This window comes from Choloepus didactylus, chromosome 8 (genome assembly GCF_015220235.1).
Source record: "Choloepus didactylus isolate mChoDid1 chromosome 8, mChoDid1.pri, whole genome shotgun sequence".
NCBI lineage: Eukaryota > Metazoa > Chordata > Mammalia > Pilosa > Megalonychidae > Choloepus > Choloepus didactylus.
Window position 1 is genome coordinate 81,151,273 of NC_051314.1, and position 22,941 is coordinate 81,174,213.

At 39.6% G+C, this 22,941-nt stretch overlaps 1 protein-coding gene across 1 annotated transcript in view; it reads right to left on the reverse strand.

Moving 5' to 3' along the window:
• NCKAP1L (NCK associated protein 1 like) overlaps positions 1-18,367 on the reverse strand; it is a 41,065-nt gene extending 22,698 nt beyond the window's left edge. The window contains 20 exon segments of the mRNA XM_037846561.1: positions 208-235; positions 238-349; positions 2,441-2,560; positions 2,861-2,993; positions 4,135-4,280; positions 4,500-4,558; positions 4,745-4,826; positions 5,206-5,338; positions 5,513-5,622; positions 6,225-6,321; positions 6,606-6,662; positions 8,751-8,907; positions 9,005-9,053; positions 9,894-10,031; positions 10,121-10,211; positions 11,504-11,646; positions 12,102-12,158; positions 15,609-15,701; positions 16,955-17,065; positions 18,205-18,367. Coding sequence (XP_037702489.1) covers positions 208-235; positions 238-349; positions 2,441-2,560; positions 2,861-2,993; positions 4,135-4,280; positions 4,500-4,558; positions 4,745-4,826; positions 5,206-5,338; positions 5,513-5,622; positions 6,225-6,321; positions 6,606-6,662; positions 8,751-8,907; positions 9,005-9,053; positions 9,894-10,031; positions 10,121-10,211; positions 11,504-11,646; positions 12,102-12,158; positions 15,609-15,701; positions 16,955-17,065; positions 18,205-18,306 — 2,018 coding nt within the window. The 5' untranslated portion in view covers positions 18,307-18,367.
• Positions 18,368-22,941: the final 4,574 nt, after the last annotated feature.

Below are 22,941 nucleotides of genomic sequence, written 5' to 3' on the forward strand. Positions count from 1 at the left end.
GTTGGGCCTATGACCTTCAGACCTAGAGTAGTATGCATTAATTCTGACTTCACAGACAAAGTAGAAAATTCACATTTAAGTGCTCTTTCATATCCAGTCACACCCCCACCACCATCTCCACGTTCCTTTGCTATGTCACCTCCCTCTTCCTTTTCCTCCCTTCTTTGATGCAGTGCCCAGTTGACCCTCTGGGGCTCGGGTCCTCACGTGGTGACAATGCTGCGGTTCTTCCGGGACTCTCAGCTCCTGGTTTGTCCCTCAGGCTCTCCTTTCTGGGCGTCTGCCTGTGCTTCATGGTTTTCTTGTTCTTGGCCTTGCTAATGGTAGTGGCACAATGCTTAGGTAGCAGCTTTAGAAACAAACACAGGCAAATGCAGAAATGAGATTCATTTCTAAAACTGCCGAGGAGCCCAACTAATTAATAGTCAAAAAAGAAGTTCTCTTCGTTATATTGGTTCTTTTATCTTTTGGGCTTTCTCTCTCTCCTTCCATGTATTTCTATCTTAATGGGAGTCTATTTGGAAGATTATTGACTCTTTTAGTTTTCATTAGATAGCTCCCCGTCTATAAGCTCCAAGTCTCAAGAGGACAGAGTCTTTCAGGGGTCAGGTCTTCAATCTCCCAGCCACACCTTGAGAGGGAATCTTTCCTAATGGAAATTTTCAAGGAAAATGAATAAGAGCTAAGAGATCCACTCATTTGCATGTCTAGGGTCTTGCAACCAGGGAAGACATTTATTTTTGCTAGCATGAAACAACCATCTCACTTGCCACAATCCTTCAGATTCTGTCCCATGAAGAGAAATACCCACACTACCACACCATCCAAAAAGAAGCAGCTCATGATGCTGCCGTGCTCTCCCCCGGCCACTTATTTTTTTGAAACAAGATATCATATTTCTTCCTAGTGAGATTCAACTTCAATCTTGTATCGCCTGTCTCCACTGAGATACCCCAGGTAGTCATAGGGAAGGTGTAAAACGAATGTATATGCTCAGGTATTTCCTTCAAGGTGAGCACCTCAGAATTCTCTCCATTTATTCCAATGCTGCAGCCAATGTGCATAGCATGTCTAGGAACCTCTCGTTTGGAATTGCTTTTGGAGCAGCACAGAAGCCACACAAGAAAATTCATTTTGGTTTTGTTACTTCATAGTCACACTTTGATTTTTTAAATCCAAATTCTTGACTGTTTCAAAAAATCAAGTCCACCCTGGTGGAAGACGATGTGTCAATCCTGAGATTATTCAGAAGTGTCTGTGACAGATTCTGAAAACAGTTCCAAAAAATGTAATTCCATTAGTAATAGCAACATCACTAATGTCATTGTTTACTCAGAATGATAACTTTAGAGGGGCCAATAATTAGCTGGTTGCAAAAGTTCTGGTGTATGTGAAAACAATTACTCCCACCATGTTTTAGTCATCCCTGATGGACTGAGCCAAACTCCTTAACTGTGTCCCTTAAGTGATCAATATACCCACAGTTGTTCTCATTTGCATATCTTCTTTGCATTAATCATTTAAATTTCTTTGAAACATTTGTTTGTACTCCCTTTACCATCAGACTGGAACATTCCCTAAGAACAGGGATTGTGTACCTTCCTTAGCACCCAATAAGTACCAAATAATGTAACAGCTAACATTTATTGAGTGCCCTGCACCTCAAATTTTATGTACTCTATTTCATTTAATCCTTATAACACCTCTATGAAGAAAATATTTTCCCCCCATTTTACATATAGGAAAACAAATGTGTACACAGACTCACACACAAACATATCTGGCTCCCCTCCAACCAATGTTACTACAAAGCCTGACTCAAACCCAGGAAGGCTGGGTCGTTGGGAACCTAAAAGACTCCAGGGCAACAACAGAACAAGTTCCTTATTTTCAAATTTTCTGAAATTCAGGTTGAGCTAATCACGACCCAGTACTGTGAGTCAGTCAAGGGAGGGGAAGGGAAAAACCAGAAGGCAAGAACAAGAAAGCAGCCCTGAGGATGAACCCAGAAGAGCTGCCTTAAAAAGTTCAGATAACCACACATCAGGATGTATATGGGCAAAAAGATGAGAAGAGATGGACAGAATTCCCTACGACTGATCTGAGGGCTACTGTCCTAAGTATGTGTACATAAGGGAAAGAGGAAGGGAAATAAATTTGAAAGCTAACTCATCTCTCAGAACTCTTCAAACGAGAGCACAGATTTTGTTGGAGTGCAGCTGTTCAAATAAGAGTATTTTTAGACACCTCTATCTAGACCTAAGGGAATAAAGACTGAAAGGACTACACTAAGAAAAGAATTCTGCAATAAACTCAACACAAAAGCCCTAGCCCTGTTTGAGAGAGTCAGAGAACTTGGCATTTGAGAGAGAGAGAAACAAAGGTTGACAGAGGGGACAGCACTGAGGGATGACAAAGGGGAAACTGAAACAAGGACTACCTGCTCACTCAGATTTCGCTGTTCAGCACAGATCTCCAGGACACAATTGCTGGTCTGCTTGGCCAACTCTTCCAGGAAGGAATTGCAATGGTGAAGGCCATGGTTCTTCAGGTGGGGATACTTTGGAGAAAAAGGACAAAGGAAGAAACTGTCATCACCAGGGCAGCCACTTCTTCCTTACAGAACTGTTCTGATCCCTTTGCCTGAGCTACCCACTTCTTTTACTGAAGAAATAACTGAGACCCAGAGGAAGGGGACACATTCTACATCAAGCTGAGCTATTTAGAGACTCGTGTCACATACTTATGTTTGTTCTCTCTGAGGATCAAAATCAACTCTTGAAAATGTGTTTTCCATTTGGAGGAATAAGAATGAGATATGATTAGAGAGATGACAGACTTTGGAGTTCAAGATACCCACCTCCTCTGGGCACATCTCATGAGTGCAATGTTCAAAATGAGCACAAATCAGGGGGAAGGCAATGGCATAACGCAACATAGTAGGTTCCTCCAGGGTCGTAGCAAACATCTTCTCAAAAGTACGGAGATGAAAGCTGCAGAGAAAGAGGAAGGAGACTTAAAACCAGAGCATGGGAGCTGGTCCCTCTGATATGGAGAGAATATTCATTCTCTCAACAAATATTTGAGTACTCACTACTCTTTCCTTAATTTCTCTATCCTAAGGCAGAAGGAGACCGAATCCTCTCTCAGACTTTTATAACAGACCCTAGGGCAGTTTAGTGATAATCTTCCTTTTCCTTGCACAAAAATTACTATTCCTCCCTTAAAACCTTTGCATCATTTCAGCCATTCTCCCTAATTTAGAACCCCTTTGGTACTGTGTATTCACATCATCCCCATACTGGACACTCCAGCTCCAGAAAACCGACTCAGATTAATTCCATGGGACTGATCTTTCCTCAACACTTTATCTTCTCAACATTTAGAACTCTGCGTTTTTTTTAATTTCCCGTTTTATCCACCTTCAATTATACAATTCAGTGGTGTTGATTACATTCACAATTCAACACTATGTACTCTTTTTACATTTTTTTTACAGTTGCAATTATTATGTTGGTGTCCTTTTCATATGTGAATGTTATGTCTCCCCACCTCTGTTGAATGTAGAGAGCAGAGACAACATACTGTTTGATTTGTTTTGCTTTTGATCTTTAATGGATAGAGTTATTGCACAAGAGTGGTCACCCAATAAATGTTAAATTCTACCTAAGGAAGATAAGTTAATTTTCCCTCTCCAAAACAGCCCTATTCTCCATTCCTCTCAATTATTTTCAGTTCTCTCCACCAAACCGCCAAGTTTTCCATGTGTCTAAAATCACAAAGTCACAAGAGTAAAGAGAAGCTGAAGAAGATTCCAAAGATAATGGTAAAGATGAGAAAAAAAATTGGGAAAAGACTTGTGGCTGAATTATCCCAGAGAAGGAAAGGCTGTGTGAAATCCAAATGGTTTTCCTAAAGAGGATGAATAAGAACAAAAGGGAATCAACTTCAAATTCCTATCACTGAGGATTATCAGTAGAAGCTGGAAAGGGTAAGCTGTGGAGTATGAACATCTGCTGTTAAGGAGATCTCAAATATAAAAAGAATCCCATCTTTCTAGGGGAATTATAGTCCTCCATAGAAGCCAGGCAAGAGATCAAGTGATGTGATGAAAAGCTATGAACTAGGACATACCAGAAAGTAGAGAGGTCAGAAGTTTCCACCAGCATTTTCTCTACAGAGTCCAGCATTCGGGAGTGAAAGACAATGAGATTCATCACTTTGGCTAAGTCAGGGTTCTCATGCAGATGCAGGGGGGCCTTAGCCACACTAGTATATGCCTGGATGTGGAGGTGGAGAGAGAGTGGAGAAAAACAAGATGGATGAAAAGCGTCCCCAGCCTTGAGGCTACAGTTTGGCCTGGGTGTGTCCTGTCCAGCCAGCAGTTTTTCAAGGTTGACTCACTCCACATAGCAGAGCTTAGGGGATAAAAGGAGAAGGGATTGTGAGGGGAGGAAGAATTTGAGGATGGGGTGCCATTAACAGAAATAGACAATTACCTGAAGGCGGAACCAGTCCAGCCTCAATCCAGAGAATTCAAATTTCTCTCCATTATCAACTGCAAGAGAAACAGAAGCAAACTTAAAAGGAAATAATAAAACAGCACGCTAATATCCAGACTGCATAGAATGGCAAGTCCTCTTCAAAGTCATCTTGTCCCATCCCTGGCTTGGGAGATAAATATTTCTAAGAAAAAGATGCTCACCCTCATATCTCCCTACCTTCTCCACCTCCTTCCAGTTACCTTGTTTGAGATTCAGAGAGGAGAGAGTACTGACGAATGAGGACATGATGATGGACTCCTCCTCAGGACACACTGACAGGTTCTGAAAGACAAGTTGGAGGGACAGGCAAGTGGAAATAGATCCCACCAGGAGAGAAACCTAGAACCAAATGACTCAGTCAGTGAATGAAGGTAGAAGAATTATTAAATACCGCAGAGAGAAAAGCCAAGTGAGAGAAAGACCCTTCCATGCTAACACTCTGTTTCTTCTTCTTTTTCTCTCCTATTTCTATATAGCTTCTCTTAGGGGGAAAAAAAGTCTGCTTAGATTATTAGTTCATAGAAAAAAAAAAATGTAGAGGGAGAAATCAGTCTTTTTGATATCCAATCTACAGAACATGAGGTTTAGCCAGGGTGACTCCAAGAGAAAAATAACCAGGGATCAGCCCAAAATTTTCCAAAACATCATCAATGAAACATGCCTGAATGATGTCACTGAGCACAAGAGCATCAAATCTGGCCAAGTACTGAAGGTGGTATTGCTGTATCACTTTGACGTGCCTTCGGACCAGAGCTCTAATCTCCTCCAACAAGAAAAGCAGTTCTGCAATGCTCCTATATGAAGCAGAGGATAAGAAAAGAGAGATGTATGAGACTAGAACTGTGAATTAAGACCAAAACAGTAAGAACAGGGCAGAAATTTAGACCTCCCGAGGTAATCTAATCCCTCTCTGTCCCTTTTCCCCAGCCCATCCAAGGTCAAGATTCTTAATCACATCAAGTACTAACGAGTCGGTGTAGTCCTCAGGCGTCTTAGTCTTGGTGACGTTTTCTGTGTGGCGAACCAGCCAGGTGACCTCATCACGAATGAAGGACAAGGCCATGAAAGCCAAAAGGGCCTACGGAGAGTACAGGGACTATTAGAGTTTTCAACATAAAAAAAATGGATCTCAAAGCACAGAGAAAACTACCATGATAATACACATCCAGGCATGTTATATAGTGACACCAGCAACAATGTCCAATTTTAAACACACAGACCACAAAAAAACTCAACTATGTGACAGAGACATGTATATGCGACATTAGCTCAGTCAGTACTCCCATGTCCCCACCAGTAAATTAAATTTTAGAAATATTTGCTGGGCATTTATGTGGTTCTATGAGGTTCTACAAGGTTTGTTTTGTTTTGTTTTGTTTTGTTTTGTTTTGTTTAATGTTCTATCTTCAATAAGTTCACACTCAAAGAGAGGAAAAAATAAGTATACAAACAGCTATAATACATGACACACTATGAAAAATGCCATCAAGAAAGACCAAAAGTTTTGGGAGACTCCAAGAAGACCCAAAGGAACCAAATGCACATGTACAAATAGATCATAAAAGATTCAGGAATGTAAAATCTCATGAACACAAGGACACCCCCTCTTAAAGTCTCTTATGATTCACTGCTCATCATCCCCACCCCTTGCCCCTGCCTCCCACCATTTCTTTCTCTTGCCTTGGGACCCAGCAGTCCTGGTTCATCAGTTAACACAATCTCCAGCTCCTTCACTGCTAGTCGCAGAAATTGTCGTCTTTGACAGTGAAACTGGCCACTGAGGAAGGAAAGTGGAAAGTAGAGAATATTACCTCTCCTGCCCTTAAAAATCCTCCACAAGCAGCACAGAAGAGAGCTGCATGTAGGACGGGGTGTCAGGCAGGAGGAAGGTTCGATACTAAAGTCAGACTTGGTAAGGAAACCAGAATCTATGCAGCAGCAGCAAGTTCCTGGGTTGAAACAACAAGGCTGTACAGACACTGGAGGTGGCTTAGATGAGAACAAAGGTCAGGAGAGATTTCTATTCCATCCCCTCTGAGGGAGCCCATTCTGTGCCTTTACCTGTTTGCAATTACATGCTCCTTGCTTTCCTTTATGTCTGCCACTCGCTTGCCATACCTAAGGATTGACATAAGCACAACAGGGTCAGCCATACCACCGATTAGGGGCCTTGCCCCACCTTCCCAGTACTCAGAGATTCCAAACCACATTCCAGGAGGTAGGAGGGGGGAGCATGAGCAGCCCTAACTAGAAATATCTTTCCAAACCTTACTTCCCACACTGGCCTATTAATCAAAAACTAATAAAGCCTAGAAATTATTCAGCTCTACCTTATTATTTTGCAGATGAGAAAAATACTATGAAGGGAAGGGAAATGATTTGCCTATGATCACATAGGACTTCAGTAGGCAAGCTGGGACTAGAACCCCTTGACTTCGTGTCCTGTGCTCCTGACTTGAAACTTTCGAGTCAAGATACTCTTCCAGGTTTGAAGGGGATAAAGAAGCAGGGCCTGATGACACAGGCCCTGCTCTCAAGTACTTACTCCAGCTCTACCTTGACTCCCATCACCACCACCACCACCACTTCCTCTGAGAAATTAACTTTATCGTTATCCCTTTGTAACTTCTTTAATCTCTCCCTCTCTACTGGCTCTTTTCTTCCAAAAAACAAGTTCAAAACCTCCGCCATTCTAAAAAGACACCTGCTTGACCCTGACAACCTCCAACTTTTGCCATTCTCCCATACCACCAAACTCTTCCAAAGAAGCACCTACACTCTCACCTCTCACTGATCCTTGAACCTTATAAGGCCTTTGACACTAAACAAACCACTCTCTCCAAGGTCGCTGTGAATTTTTGAACCATAAATTAGTTGGCCTTTCCATTGTTCTTCATTTGTCTGTAATATTTAACTCCATTGACCACACCTCTTTTTCCTTCTGGTCACCCATGCCCAAAATCCCAGCATTACCCTAGACTCCTTGCTCTCTGGGTTCCTCACATCTGTCTTCTCTCACACAGTATCAGTGCTGCCACATTAGTGGCACTTCATAACCCCTCATTTCCCTTCTCCAAACCATCCCTTTATTGAATTTAGCACAGAATCAAAGAAAGTTATATACACTTCAAATTCAACCCATTCAAAACTGAATTTCAATCTTGCACCCACAAGCCTGCTTTTCTTCACACATTCTCTACCTTAATGAATGCCAGGTTTCCATGCCAAAAACCTTGACATCATACTCAATTCCTCTTAATTTGCTTAATTAATCCCTACCTCTAGTTTGCCTACCTAATCTCTTCTCTTCCCTGCAGCCAAGGTTATTTTTTCAAAAATGCAAAATCTGATCATATCACTCCCCTGTTTAAAATCAGTCAATGGCTCTCTGTCTTTAGGACAAGTTCAAACTTCATAGCAGAACATACAAGGCCCAAATTTACCTCTCCAAATGCTTCTCTTGACATCTCCACCTTCATAACACAGATGCCCATGTGCTGACCTATATGAATTTCTTAGAACCTTGATAGTTTCTCTGCCTTAAGCTCCATCTCTGCTTTTCTACCCTTCCTCCCCCCCAACCCCCACCCCCATGCACTTCACCTGTTTCACTCTTTCTGGATTTCCTAAGGCCAGTTTAAGTGCCCTTCCAAATATTTCTACATACCACAATCTCTTACTGTATCACTACTGCTTGTTTGTCTGTTTTCTATCAACTTGTAAGCTCCTTGAGAGCAGGAACTCTGCCTTTTTTTTAATTTAACAGGCACATAGCACTTATAATGTGCCAGGTACTTCTCTAGGTGCTTTACAAAATAGTAACTCTTTTATTCTTCATAACAACCCTATGAGATAGATACTATTATTATTCCCATTTTATAGAGGAGGTAATCAAGTCATGGCATGGAGAAATGAAGTGTTTTACCCAGGATCACACAGCTAGCAAGTGGTAGAGCTGGAGTTCAAGCACAGGCATCTGGCTTCACAGTCCATGCTATTAACCTCTATGCTACTATATCAATTATTGTACCCTGTAAGCCAGGAAGTGCCTAGCAAATAGTATGTACTGAAATAAATATTTCTTCAAGAATTAGAATTAATTCTTACCACCTATACTCGTAAGGGCACTCATGGAGATTTATAAAGTGATGTAAGGAGGGGCAGCTGAAAAACCCAAAAGATCAGTTTGGCTGTTGTGTTTCTCACCCTTTCAAACTGCTAAACAGGTCCTCAGTGACCTTGTGCACTTGCAGAACATCCTCCCGGATGAGAGTGATGTACAGGGAGCCCTGCAGACACAGCTTCCACAGCTTCTGGCACTGGCTATTGGAGTTGAGGCAACCATGACAAAGAAGAAACCCAACTGTAGGTGAGCAAAACAGTGAGGAAAGACTTTTAGAACTTGCTCTCCATTGTAACATGCTGCTACATCCGTTCCCACCTAATCTCACACAACTTACTGATAATCCAGCGCTCCATCACTTCCATGGACAGATACTCACAAGCCATCTGTGAAAAGAGAAGTGGAGATGGTCAAGCAGTTATTTAACTTAGTCTTCCCCTAAAAGAGAAAAGTGACAAGGGCAGTCGTGCTAGAATCTTATTATCAAAACCAACTATTATTTTACCAGACTGGATAAGATTGATAAGATAATAGCTGGGAAACCTGTCAATAATGGAGGTGACGCGCTGGAAGTAGAGTGAGGAAAAAGGAATATAGTGGAGAAAAGGGAAAAGAGTTTGGGCTGGGAACCAAGACAAACAAAAGGTGTAACATAACTTCTCTTCAAGTGTTCAGATGTTTTTAATAACAGGAGAGCAATACTTGATGAAACCTTCTCATGATTCCTCCCTTCCTTAGGATTCTTTTGCCACTTAAAATGCAAATCACTCATCTGACACTCATGACATCTTGTACCATGAATTGTATTTTTACGACTACATGGCATATCTTTCCTATACACTATAAGTTAGTTGAAGGAAAGACTTTGAACCCATAGTAGTTGAAAAAAAAATATTTAACTGATTGACTCTGCAGCTCAAGTTCCTGCTGAACTAAACAGGTACTTAATGACTCTGTTTCTCCACCATTCATTTATCCATTCATTCATTCTATAAATATTTACTAAAATCCTTCTATAGGCAGGCACGTATTAATCCTGGTCCAAGCAAAAGCACCAACCAGTCCAACAGTGACTTTTTGGCTACAGGAAGTGATCAATTTCAGAGGCCTATCTTAGAAGAGGGCAATGGCACTGCTAGGGCTGATATTTCCTGAAAGAAGCACCCTATACAGAGATGCCTTAGCAAAGGAAATGTCTCCACTAACAAAAGGAAAAGGGAACTCACCGTATCTGAACTGGCAGGGTTAATCATGGCTGGAGGGGTGCTGATGAGACTCAGAAGCTGGGCGTTACGCCACTGCTCAGCCCCCTGATTCCGTCTGACAAAGAGGAAGTGCAAAGAAAGGAGAGCCCCACTCACAGCCTGTGGGAAAAAAACAATAAATCTTTAATGACAATAATAGGGACAATATACTTCTATCTGAAGATTCTGCACTCTCTCAGGAAACTTGCCTTTGTGTGGGGCCCAAACTCCTCTGTCAGCTTCTTGAGAGGGTGGTCATACTCCAAGACCATCTGACCCAGACGAGCAAAACTGGGGTCACTGGAAGAAAGTAGAAGGAAGAGGAATTATAGGCCTCCTTCAAGCAATCTATAAGTTCACCAAGGCCTCCAGGCACAATGCCCCTCTAATCATGACATACAGGATAAAGATGCATGCATAGAATGACATTCCCTACCACCTCCAAAGACATATATACTAAACTATGAATAACATACACAGATGTCCCACCCCAGGCCCAAATGTACAAAGCTGTGGTTGGCTAGAGCCACACAATTTGGACCCGGTCCATGAAATAGGGTTGGATACATGGATACATGAATTATTGTTGATTAGCTGGAAATTCAAGTTAATATACCTGGACTCAAATCTGTATACAACCCAAAAGGATATATAAACATTCAAAATTAATGGGTAAAGCATGTGCCTGGTGTGGTGTCTTGGAGTTGTGTACCACAGGAAAACATGTTCTTCATCTTAATCCATTCCTGTGGGGGCAAACCCATTGTAAACAGAACTTTCTGATGAGGTTACTTCAGCAAAGTTGTGGCCCAAATGAATCAGAATGGATCCTAATTCTATTACTGGAAGCCTTATAGAGAAGGCCACAGAAAGAAGCCACAGGAGAAGCAAGAAGCTAGAAGTCAATGGAACTCTGCCATGTGACAGAAAAGCCAAGGAACCCCAAAGATTGCTGGACAAGCAGAAGATATCGAACGTGGGAAGAAGCAAACCAACCCATTGTCTGGTATTTGTTTTAGCAGCCAGAAAACTAAGACATCTCAAATCTATGTAGATGCATGGGAACACACACACACACACACACACACAGAGCAATATGCCACAGCCCCCTCTGATTCCTCTGGTCTTCATTTTTCATCCCTTAAATCCTTATATTTGCACTAATGGAGGGGGATAAAATTGCATATAATCCAAAAACCATTTATATTGGCTTCAAATGTATTATCATACATTACTTACCTCTAATGACATTACCTTATTAATATTATTCCCACAAATAGTAAAAAAGATTTTTCTTTGTTTTTATAATAACCTGAAAAGCATAGAGGAAGTCAGCCCAGGATTAAAAATTTATCAGACGCAATGCAAACTGTATAATCCACTAGCAGATATTCAAAAGTTAACTATATGTAAAAGCACACGTGTGGGTGTATGCCCTTATAAGTATTCTAAGTTGTTTTGTTTTGCCTGGATCATCATGTAGAGTACAGATTCTCACATGAGGAAACATGGCATCTATTTCCTTTGAATCCACCCTCTATCTCATAGCACCATGTGCAAGACTCTTCATATAGTGCATCCCCTTGACTCACCCATGTCCATGCATCATCTCATGAGCACAGTTGTACATGCCAATGAGTATCCGACGATCCTCAACCCGAGACAGAAGTAAAATAACTGAAGTGTAAGTCACAATCAAGTCCAGGTAACTCCGAGTGAAGTCAAAGTTGAGATTCTTGAGGAAAATACATAGGAATCCAAGGACATCACAGCCAATTAATTTGAATACCCCTATTTCCCCGGCCATTCCAGAGGGAGCTAAACAGACTCTAAATGGGTCTATTTAGAAGTAGGAACTAACAGGATTTAAAATTTACAAGGAGAAAAATGGAACAAAATCAGGGGCTAAAGTGAGCTCAAGATACAAGGAGGTCTGGAAATAAGGTAGTATTTGGGGAGCTGGGGGATGTGGAATAAGATTTTTGTGTAATTTCGCATTAAATAAATCACATGGCTGATCTGCTTAACATACAAATATATAACATATAAATAACCCCAGCACTTTTTATAAAAGATTTATAGTTCTGAGAAGGTACATATGAACTACCCATTCTTCTAGCCCTATCCCACCCCACACTGTCCCAACGTTTTCTGGGGCCCTAGAGTGGAAGAGAATTGAAAAGGACTTACGATATCGAAATGGCACTGGCAGGCATCAATGGTGTTGAGAAGTTCATATACATGATCCTGAAGGTAGAATCAGAGATGAGAATGAAGAAAGAATAAAGAGAAGGTAACAAGTTCTACCAGAATTTGAGAGGAAAGGTTGTCTCCCTTACAGGACCACGAGAGCCACTGAGTAACAGAAGGGAAGCCTTGTTAAATCAAGGAAAGACGTTCCTCCTCGGTAAGCCTTCAGTGGGCCCACATCAGGCTCATCTGCTCACATGCCCATGTTTCCACAAGCACAGATCACTACTACATAATGCACACTCTCTCCAAGCTTATCATCCCCATCATTCCTTCCTCCACAAAAAAAGCTACCAAAAAAAAAAAAAAAAAAGATCATCTGATAGGCTATTAGAAAAATGCTAAAAATCAAACCCATTTTTACTGATGAATTCCAAAGTAAGTCCATTCTTGGAGTCCATCTCCTATTCTCAGGAGTTAATCAATGACAAATGAGAACACTACCCAACTAACTACGCATTTCTATTTACTGACCGCCTACAATGTGTTAAGTACTTATTAGATACTTCGCCTTCATTTCATTTAACCTTTATTCTAGTGTAATAGGGATCCCTTATATATATATATGTAAATTTTTACATAAATAAGATCATATGAAATATGCAGTTTTACTGTGGACACTTCCCCCCCACTTCACATCAGCACCCATCCTCCATTCTGCCCATCCCCCAGGTAAACTAGTTTAATAACCTAGAACGTTCTTTCTTATTTTACTCCCTATTATATAACCCTATTCATATAAAGAGGAAGAAGGAGAGAAAGAAATTTTTTTGGTCATGTTTGCATTACAAAATTGAGATAATATTATACCCTTCTTGACATTTTTGCCTTTCTCACTCAACCTTACTTGCTAAAATTCCTCAAAGTCCTCTGATAGTGCATTAATGTGTTCTTTTTAATGGCCACATAATAGTCCATGGTATGGCTGTACTATAATTCATTCAGCCTTTTTCCCACTGAGGGTCACTGTCTTTGTTCCCAGTTTCTGGCCCTGTCACTGCATATTGGTACTTCCATTTCTAAGGGATAATACCCAAGAGTGGAATTGCTGGATCAAAGAGTACATATTTTTATTTTTAAAAGATGTGGCCAAAAGATTTGAATAGGCACCTCACGAAAGAAATGGAATAACCAATAAGCACATGAAAAGAGGTTCAACAATATTAGTCATCAGGGAAATGCAAATTAAAACCACAATGAAATAGCACTACACACCAGCCAGAATGGCTGATAATAGCAAGTGCTATAGGGCCTTTCTACAACGCCTACCTGCAATGCAATTCCCCAGGGATATAGCTGAGTTTCACTTTCAATCAGTCATACAACTACTGTCACTACCAAGGTCATTTACTCTGAATACAAGGAATCAAAAGGGAATGGAATTAACATTTGTTGGCCTATTACATTACTACATGCTAAACACTGGGCTAGACGCTTCCCATGCATTATCTCATTTAATCCTCACAAATACTTAAGTAACTCTTATTTCCCCATTTTATAGATAAGGAAACTGGATTCAAAGAGTCCCTTGCCTAAAGTCACACAACTTTTAAGTAGTGAAGCTGAGATTTCAAACCAGATCTGTCTGACTCAAAACTTCTATGTTAACCTCTTTCCCTTCCTGTCCTAAATGACCCAACACCTTAGTCTCAAAACTCTACCACCACAGTAATCTTCAGATGTCCTAAAATTGGACTCCAATTTTCCCAAATAAGAGATTTTTTTTCACATGATTGCAGCATTCTTTCAACTGTCTCCACCAATGCCAATCTTCTTCGTAACTACTGCTTTCAATTCCAAAATTGGTCCCCTCTGACCTGACCCTCCTTCAGAGCTTACAGTCCTCCATGTCCCCACTTCTCTCATCATCTGCGATCTGGTGAATGTCCTGGATTAGCTCCCTAGGGTTAGATCAGGGCCCCATGCCTTTATGCATATCATATGAAAATGACTACAAGTGTGGATTACTCAGAGGCAAAGAGGACTAAAATTTGCATTATTTCTTGAAAACATAAATAATACACATTCACTGTAGAAAAATTAGAAAATACAGGCAAGCATAACTTGAATTATTTTTTGAAACTACTCATAAAAGCACCAAGTAGAAGTTCCCATCTTCTCTATATGCATGTTTAACTATGTAAATATACATTTTGGTGACATGTTAGTTCTTAAGCTGTATTGTAATTTGCTTTTACACTAAACAATATGTGAAGAATATTTTTCCATGCTAATTAATATGAATATATATCATCTTTAACAGTTACATAAAATTCATATATAGGCATATGCTCTATACTTTTAACCAAACCTCTACTATTAGATACATCAGTTATTATCAAGTTGTTGCTATAATAGGTAATGTAACAGAGTACATTCTTGTACATATATCTTTGTACTCCTACCTATTAACTTAAGATAAATTTTTAAAAGAATGGCTACATTAAAAAGCATGCATTTTTAAGACTTTTGAAACACAGTATCAATTTGCCTTTAAGAAAACACTGTATTATATAAGTTTAACATACAAGATATTTTGTTTAACAAAAATAGTACATGCCCATTATCAAAAACTCAAATAAAATATTACCTCTATAGTATTCCTAACAAAATCTATTACAAATTAGACAAGTTGAAATTGAGGGATATTCTGAAAAATAACTAGGCTGAACTGTCCAAAAAAGTCAGTGTCATGGAAAGACAAAGATTGGGGAACTATTCTAGATTAAAAACTAAGGAAACATGACAATTAAATTCAAGGTATGATCCTTCAGACAACTGTAGAACTGTGAATATAAGCTGCATATTAACTAATAATATTGTAGCTAAGTTACATTTTCTGAGCATGATAACTGTATTAGGGTTAGGTAAGAAAATGTTTTTGTTCTTAGAAGATGCGTGCTAAACCATTTGGGAGTGCAGGTGGGGGATGTCACGATGTCTGCAACTAACTCTCAAATGGTTTGGAAAAAAAATAGAGAAATAGAGATAAGCAAATGTGACAAGATACCAACAATATTCATTGCACTACTCTGATAATTTTTAATAGGTTTGAAATAAAATATGGAGGAAAATTTTTAAAATGTTTTAAAAACTCAAATAATACAAAAATGTAGTCTAGTAAATTGAAGCAAATCATAATTCACCCCAAAGATAATTATTTTTAACATTTTAATGTATAACATTCCAAATTTTTCCTATGTATATACTAAAACTATGTGTTTATAAACTTATGTGTCTCTTTAAATACAACTAGTATTATATACTATTCTGTAACATGCTATCATTTAACAATACAACTTAGATATCAGTACAATATCACATCAGTATATCCTTCTTATTTTTTAACGTAACTATATTAAGGAACATAAATGAACATCTACTTAAAAGGGAATAGTGTCTGAAGCATGGTGCCTCTGCTGGAGACCTAGGTTAGAAAGAGCTCACCCGAAATTCCATGACATCCACAAATGACTGGTAGTAGTTGGTGAGGAATCTAATTATCTCTGCTTTTTCCCGATGTACTGGTCCTAAATGTTGCTGAGAGAAACATAAAACACAAAACAAAATTAAAAACACAAAATAAGATGACAGTTGATCAAAATAACTCAAGAAGAATAAGCATTATCTGTAAAACATTCTTAGGGTAGAAATACACTGACAGAGGAAACTGGAAATTCTCCAACTCCCCAAATAATGAACAGTGCTGAATGGTGGGTGAGTGTGGGAAGTTTACAGTCATGTTTGTCACCAAAAGGAAAGTTGGAAGTTAAAACATGGGAATATATAACCCAGTGAATTATGTGGTGGGCAATATCTGTGATTAACTGTACAAATATAAAAAAGTTCTTTCGTGAACTAGAGAAGATGAATGACCCTATTATAAGGAATTAATAACAAAGGGGTATATGGGAAAAAATGTACCTATTACAAACTATGGACTAAGTTAACAGTAATATTTTAATATTCTTTCATCAACAGTATCAAATGTACTACACCAATACTATGAGTCAGTAATATTGGGGGGATAAGGACATGGATTTTCTTTTTTATTTTTATTTGTTTTCTGAAGAAATGAAAATGTTCTAAATTTGATCATGGGGCTGTATGCACAACTATGTGATGATACTATGAACCACTGATTGTATACTTTGTGTGATTTCTATGCTGTGTGAATATATCTCAATAAAATTGCATTAAAAAAATGCTCCAACTCTCCAAAGGTCTTTTAACAGCCAGGTAGGAACGTTGCATGTGATCCTAACTAGATATAGAAGGTTAAATGAAAGGGATTTCAAGGACACTTCAAGCCAAAGAGGTTTGCAATTTATATCAAAGTCAAAAGAAACAAAATGAGAAGATGGTACAGGTAAGATGGGTGAGAAATCTAAGGCCAACATTTAATAAGGGAAAGTACAGGATATTCCATTTGGTGGATAATTCCTAGACAAGTTACAAGGAAACACTGAGTGGGAAATAAGAACAGCAATAAAATATATGCACCCTGCTGGGTTAATAGAGCTATCTTCCTCTACAAAAAGAAAATGTGATCATGAATCTACAGTAGAGAAAGGGACAATGCTTTGCTCCAGCTTATCCTGGGAGAATCCCATTTTTTCTCTCAGAATTCTCAAAACCACAACAACTGAAAGCCCTGTGATGGATCCTAGGAAAACTAAAAGAAGGCTACTCCACCCCCTGCCATGTTGAAAGGGAGGCAGTCAAAAGAGGAGAGTTTGAGCCAACTAAGCATAGTTATTTCAGAGAAAGGAGAGAAGAGCAGAGCAACTCACCGTGCTGTTTCGAACATCTATGTTCGGAAATTTCTTGTTGATGTACTTAAGAGATGATTCCATGGACTTTTCCAGTAAGAAAGGTGGCTTGGATTTGGGGTCTGAACAAGTCTGCACAGAAAAACCACATTATATCTCTACCCTTTCTCCTGCCCAACAGACACATACCTCTTCCTGCATCATTCATTCTCACAATTTCTTAGGAAAAATAAATATGGGATTTAATTATAAAAGCATGAGAATAGGTCAGGAACAAGCTCCAGGACATTAAGCCAACTATCAAAAGACCTAAACGACAAATGGGCATCTTGTCTTGCTGGGTAAAGCTTAATGTCTGCTTGGCCCAGCACAAAGAGGAAGCTTTCTCCCCACCCCTCGACCAAAGCCGGAAGGAGCGAGAAGAATAGCTGCTCAGGATTTAGTCTTTGTCAGTGTCACAACTATGTCCATTATGAGTATCCCATCCCAAAGGGCATTTACAGGACACACGGGAACAGAGAAACCATGTTCCTGGTGATTTATTTTATTACAAAATGCACGGAAGTTCCCTCCTCCTAGTCCCCTATTTTCTCTTCCAGGATCTCCCCACTCCCACCCATCTTTACCGCTTTACTTCCCTATGGCTTGCCCAGTCCTTTGCCCACCTCTTGCCACCAGCTTCTCCCAATTCCACAGTTCCCAGCCTAAACACACAGACACACACACACACACACACACACACACACACACACACACTGCTTTTGCCTAGCACCTTCAGCCCCTTAGTTAGTATGAATTGTCCTAAACATCAGAAAGCACCTACGCTTTTCTATCTAAATATTATACAATTTTGTTTTCACATTTTAGGGAAGTGCTTCTGTGGAAATGTTTTTGCCAGAAAACACAACTGCAAATATCCTCAGTGTATGGAGGGTCAGCAATAAATAATAAACCCAGAATTCTAGACCTCAGATCTTTATCCTAGTGACTCGGAACACAACTATTTCCCACTCCCACCCCTACCCCAAGTCCCAGCAAGAAAGAGACACTCCCATTGGGGTGAAAATCATATCTAGGAAGGGGAAGCCCTGAAAAGAAACCTCTCCTTCTGCCTCCCAGCACCGGCCGGCCTACATAATCTGAGAGCGATTGCAGGCTAGTTAAACCAGTGGATGAGAGGAGACACTCTACCTGCTGGACCTGCTGGCCTCAAGGTCTCCTGCCTTACTACCGCTGGAATAATTAGCACTGGCCCAGTTGCTCCTGCTTACCTTCTTGATGTTATACATGCGGATGAGAACCCCCTGACCTCGATCATTCAGGATAGTGAGCTTCTCTGCTAACTTATGCTGGTAGGCAGAGGTCAAAGACATGATGGCCACCAAGAGAGACAAGCATCCAGTCAGCAATGCCTGATCTCCCCAGACACTCTTTTAGCTTCGGTGGTGACACCCTCTGGGCGGAGGGCCCCAGTCTGGTTGGTGCACTGATCTTCCTGTTGCCTCTGCATTGGCTCATGGATGAAAGCAGTCATTTCAGCTCACAGGCCTCAGAGCTTTCTTGTGCTTCCTCTCTGCACACTCAGCAGGGGAGACTTCCTCTTTCTAGATATGCAGAATTTTTGGTAAAGACGGTGGAGGAAAGCGACAGGGTGGGGGGACCAACCTTTTCAGCCTTACGCGCCACTAATACCCTATACAAAGCTCAACACCAGATAAACATGTATCCAACCATGACCTCTTACACCTTTACACCTTCTTTCTTTTATACCCCAATCAAGAATGCCCATGTTATTCTCTACTGAATCTAAGCTCCACCCATCTTTTGGGGCCCAGATCAAATCCCATCACCTCCTGACTATCACATCCAATGTCAAATATTATATATAACATTGTATTCCTTGTTTCATTTTTAAGTATGTGTCTTATGTCTTCCAACTACATCACAAGCCCTTTAATAATGAGAACTGCATCATCTTTTTTAAATTTTAGTAACATATATATATATATATAAAACACAAAATTTCCCCTTTTAACCACATTCAGTGGTATTAATTACATTCACAATGTTGCTTACCAACACCACCATCCATTACTAAGAACTTCATGACACCAAACTGTAACTCTACCTATTAAGCAATAACTCCCCATGCTCCCTGGTAATCTATATCTCTATTAATTTTTTATTGTAGATACTTCATATAGGTGGACTTAAACAATAATTGTCCTTTACATCTGGCTTATTTTACTCAACATAATGCTTCAAAGTTCATCCAAGTTGTGAAATATAACAGAACTGCATTCCTTTTCACAGCTGAATAATACCCTTTGCATGGATACAGCACAATTTGTTTACCCATTAATCTATGGGTTGTTTCCATCTGTTGGCTATTGTGAACACTGACATGCAAGTATCTGTTTAAATCCCTGCTTTCAGTTCTTTTGGGTATATACCTAGGAATGGAATTGGCGGGTCATATGTTAATTCAGTTTAACTTTTTGAGGAACCATCAAATTGTTTTCACAGTGGCTGTACCATTTTACGTTCCCACCAATAATGTACTGTATAAGGGTTCCCATTTCTCCACATCCTCACCAGCACCTATTATTTTCCAGTTTTTTAATAATAGCCATTCTAGTGGGTATGAGGTTTTATCTCACTGTGTTGGGTTTTTTTGTTTTGTTCTGTTTTGTTTTGTCTTGCTTTTTATTAGAGAATTTGTAGGTTTACAGGAAAATCAAGCAGAAAATAGAGTTCCCAATAGTAACACCTTGCATTAGTGTGGTACCTTTGTTACAACTGATGAAAAATAGTTCATTGTGGTTTTGATTTGCATTTCCCTGATTACTAATTATTTTGAGCATCTTTTCATGTGCTTACTTCCTTGGGGAAATATCAATTTCAACCCTCACAGTGCTCTAGTACAGTGATTCTCAAAGTGTGATTCAGGAGCACTAGCATCACTTAGGAACTTGTAAACCCAGACCTACTGATTCAAAACCATGGGGTAGGATCCAGCAATCTGTGTTTTAACAAAGTTCTCCAGGTGATTCCCATGCATCCTCAAGTTTGAGAACCACTGCTCTAGTACAACGGTTCTTAAGAGCATTTAAGAAATTGAGACCAAGAGATACAGATCTGTGGTGGAGGATAGAAGCCTACATTTTTAGTACTCTAGGAGGTGTTTGTGCAAATGTTTCATGGGGCAAATTTAGAGAAAAACAGATCTTGAACCTCATGGACACAATAACCATTAAATATGCTGATGTATTTCTTGAAACCCAAATCAAGAAATAGGACCCCTGAAGAAGGATCAAGTTAACCTAGTTTAATAAGGGGGAATGAGTAATAGCCTCTAAATCTTAGAAGAACTGAATTAACTTTAGCACTTAAGTATTCTCGCCATTCCAACCAGGCCTTAACCCCCTAACTCAAGAAAACCTTCAATTCATTTTCAAGTTTCTCTCAAGGCCAAAAGCAGAGAGTCCTAGAGAAAATTCTAAATCAGACAGAGTTGTCTTTATAACCACCTTCTTTCTAATCCCTTTCTCTGCTTTTCAACCATTCCCATTTTCCATGTCTAAGACTCAGATTTCACAATTAAATCTGGGAGGGAGGGGGATACATATAGCATTATTGTTTAAGTAATTTAACATGTTTACTCCCTAGAGAATTTTTTTTTTTTAAAGAAACAAAGAGGGCAATGCTTAACACATGAAATTTCAAAGATCTCTAGGACAGACTTTGTGTTTTTGGAAAATATAATCTGCCAATCCATATTTTCTGGACTGTGCCCCTAGAAAGCTCTGGGCCTGGCATAATGTAACATTGGCTCTGAAGATTTGAGTCACCTGCTACATCAAAGAAACCCAGCTTCTACTAAGGAGATTAATGAGATTTCTAGTGGTCACTACCCTGATGGGGGAGAATAAAGGGCCAGCAGTAAGAAGCTGAGCAACACTCTAGCACCAGCCATTTTACAGGTTAGTATAATTCTACTGGTTTGGATCTTTCTCATTTGCATTTCTCATCCTTATCCTAAAAATGTTGTTAGGACTTTCCAAGCAAAGCCCATCTTGTTTTCTTATGTCTCCTAATATGTACTCTCCAACCCAGTGGGGACAATGTACTCAGTTTTAACTGTCAATTTCACATTATACTGCCTCTCCAGCTGAACTGTAAGGTTGCTGAGGCTTGGAGATACTTATTCACCTATACTTTGTATATGGAAAAAGCCTACACCTTGGCATCAGGCAGAATTAGGCTCAAATGTAGTTGAATACAGTGGGCTGAACCTTATGACAGTGCTAAGAGCCCAGGTTCTGGAGCCAGATAGCTTAAGTTCACGTCCCATCTCCTTCAATTTCAGCTCTGACCCAGTTTCCCTCTCTGTAAAATGCAGATGATATTTATAATAGTTCATTTCATGGGGTTATTGCATGGATTAAATTAGTACAGGCAAAGTGATGATGTTGCAATCATCATTTGTTATTTACTATGTACCAGCTACTTTAAGTGCTTTACAAGTGTTAGCTCAAATAATATTTAAAATGTTATTCAAATATTTAATAGCTTTGTAACTTTAGGCTTCCTATCACCATTGAGTTGGTTTCCTAATCTAAAAATCAGCAGTAATCCTTCTCACAACTACGGAAGTAATTAAATTATATGGTGTATATGTAAAAAAGCATTTGACTCAAGAACTGGTACAATGTATTAGGAATGTCAACAAAGTAAAATTTTGATTTGAGCTTGTTTTATCACTTTCTGTGGAATTCCATTTGGCACCCAAGAAAGGAAAAGAACCATCATGCCAAATGATAATCTTTGGAGAAACTTCATTGGAAAGATCATGTGTCAGTTATTCCCGTAAAAAGGATTCATCAGCCCTTCTAAAGGTGGTTTGATTACTCCAGAGCAGGGCCTAGCAGCCTTGCTTGCAACTCAGAATCTCCTGTAGAACTCTTTTAAAGCCACAGTACCCAGACCTCATCCTTGAAGATTCTGATCCAATAGTTTTGAAGTGAGGCCCAAGGATCTGTCACTTTAAAACGACTCAGTCATTCTCCTGCACAACCAGGATTGAGAACCACTTCCCCAAGAATTAACTATGACATCAAAAACTTCTAGAACTCTGAGAGACCACAGAACATATGGTGGGAAAAGAGAAATTGAGTAGCTTGAACAGAAAGTTGATTTATATCTCCTTGACTGAAAGGTGCTGTGTTTTCCATCTCCTCAAACTTCAGCTATTTGTCTTGTTTTGTCTTACAGAAGGATTTTTTTCCCTCCTCAAGTAGTTCTTCCCTTTGGATTCTGAATATATATTCTTCAAGAATAAGTTAGGTCTCGAGATCCTTTAAACTAGAGTTAAGTGGCAAGGTTACATGAAGGCTGGAATACTCTTGCCAGGTCCAACATGTACTAAATCAACTGACCTCCATTATAGACTCAGTCTCCCTAAATAGAATATTCAGCTATCAATAATTAGGTGAATGATACAAGATCGCCAATTCTCACTGCCTATTCTGAGTCTCCCTCTTCATTTATCACCAGCTTTATCAGTCTAGTCAAACTTCATACTTTCCTAACCTGCTGCCTAAAATAAGAGTTTGGAAGTATCTGAAGACTACATTTAGGTATTAAAGCTCTTTTCCCCTATCTTTAAGAATCTAAAGATGACTGTATACACTGTTGGATTAGACTGCTGCCTTTATTTTCCAGAGAGCAATTCACTTCATAAGTGCACAGTGCACATGGCTCTAATATAATCATTAATATGCAGTGAAAACTTGAAAGAGCAACCCTGGCTTGTGTTCCTGGAAGGTACCTAAATCCCTGAATTTACTCACCTAAATGCCCTCCGGAAAATCTGACATTTTAACAGTCAAACTGTGTGCCCTTTGCCTATGCCCTAGGCAGAATTCAAATGGGCTATTCTAGGCACTTTTCCATCCCTACCGCTTATGCTTGTCTGCCTTGATCTTTTTTTTTACCCCATCAGACTA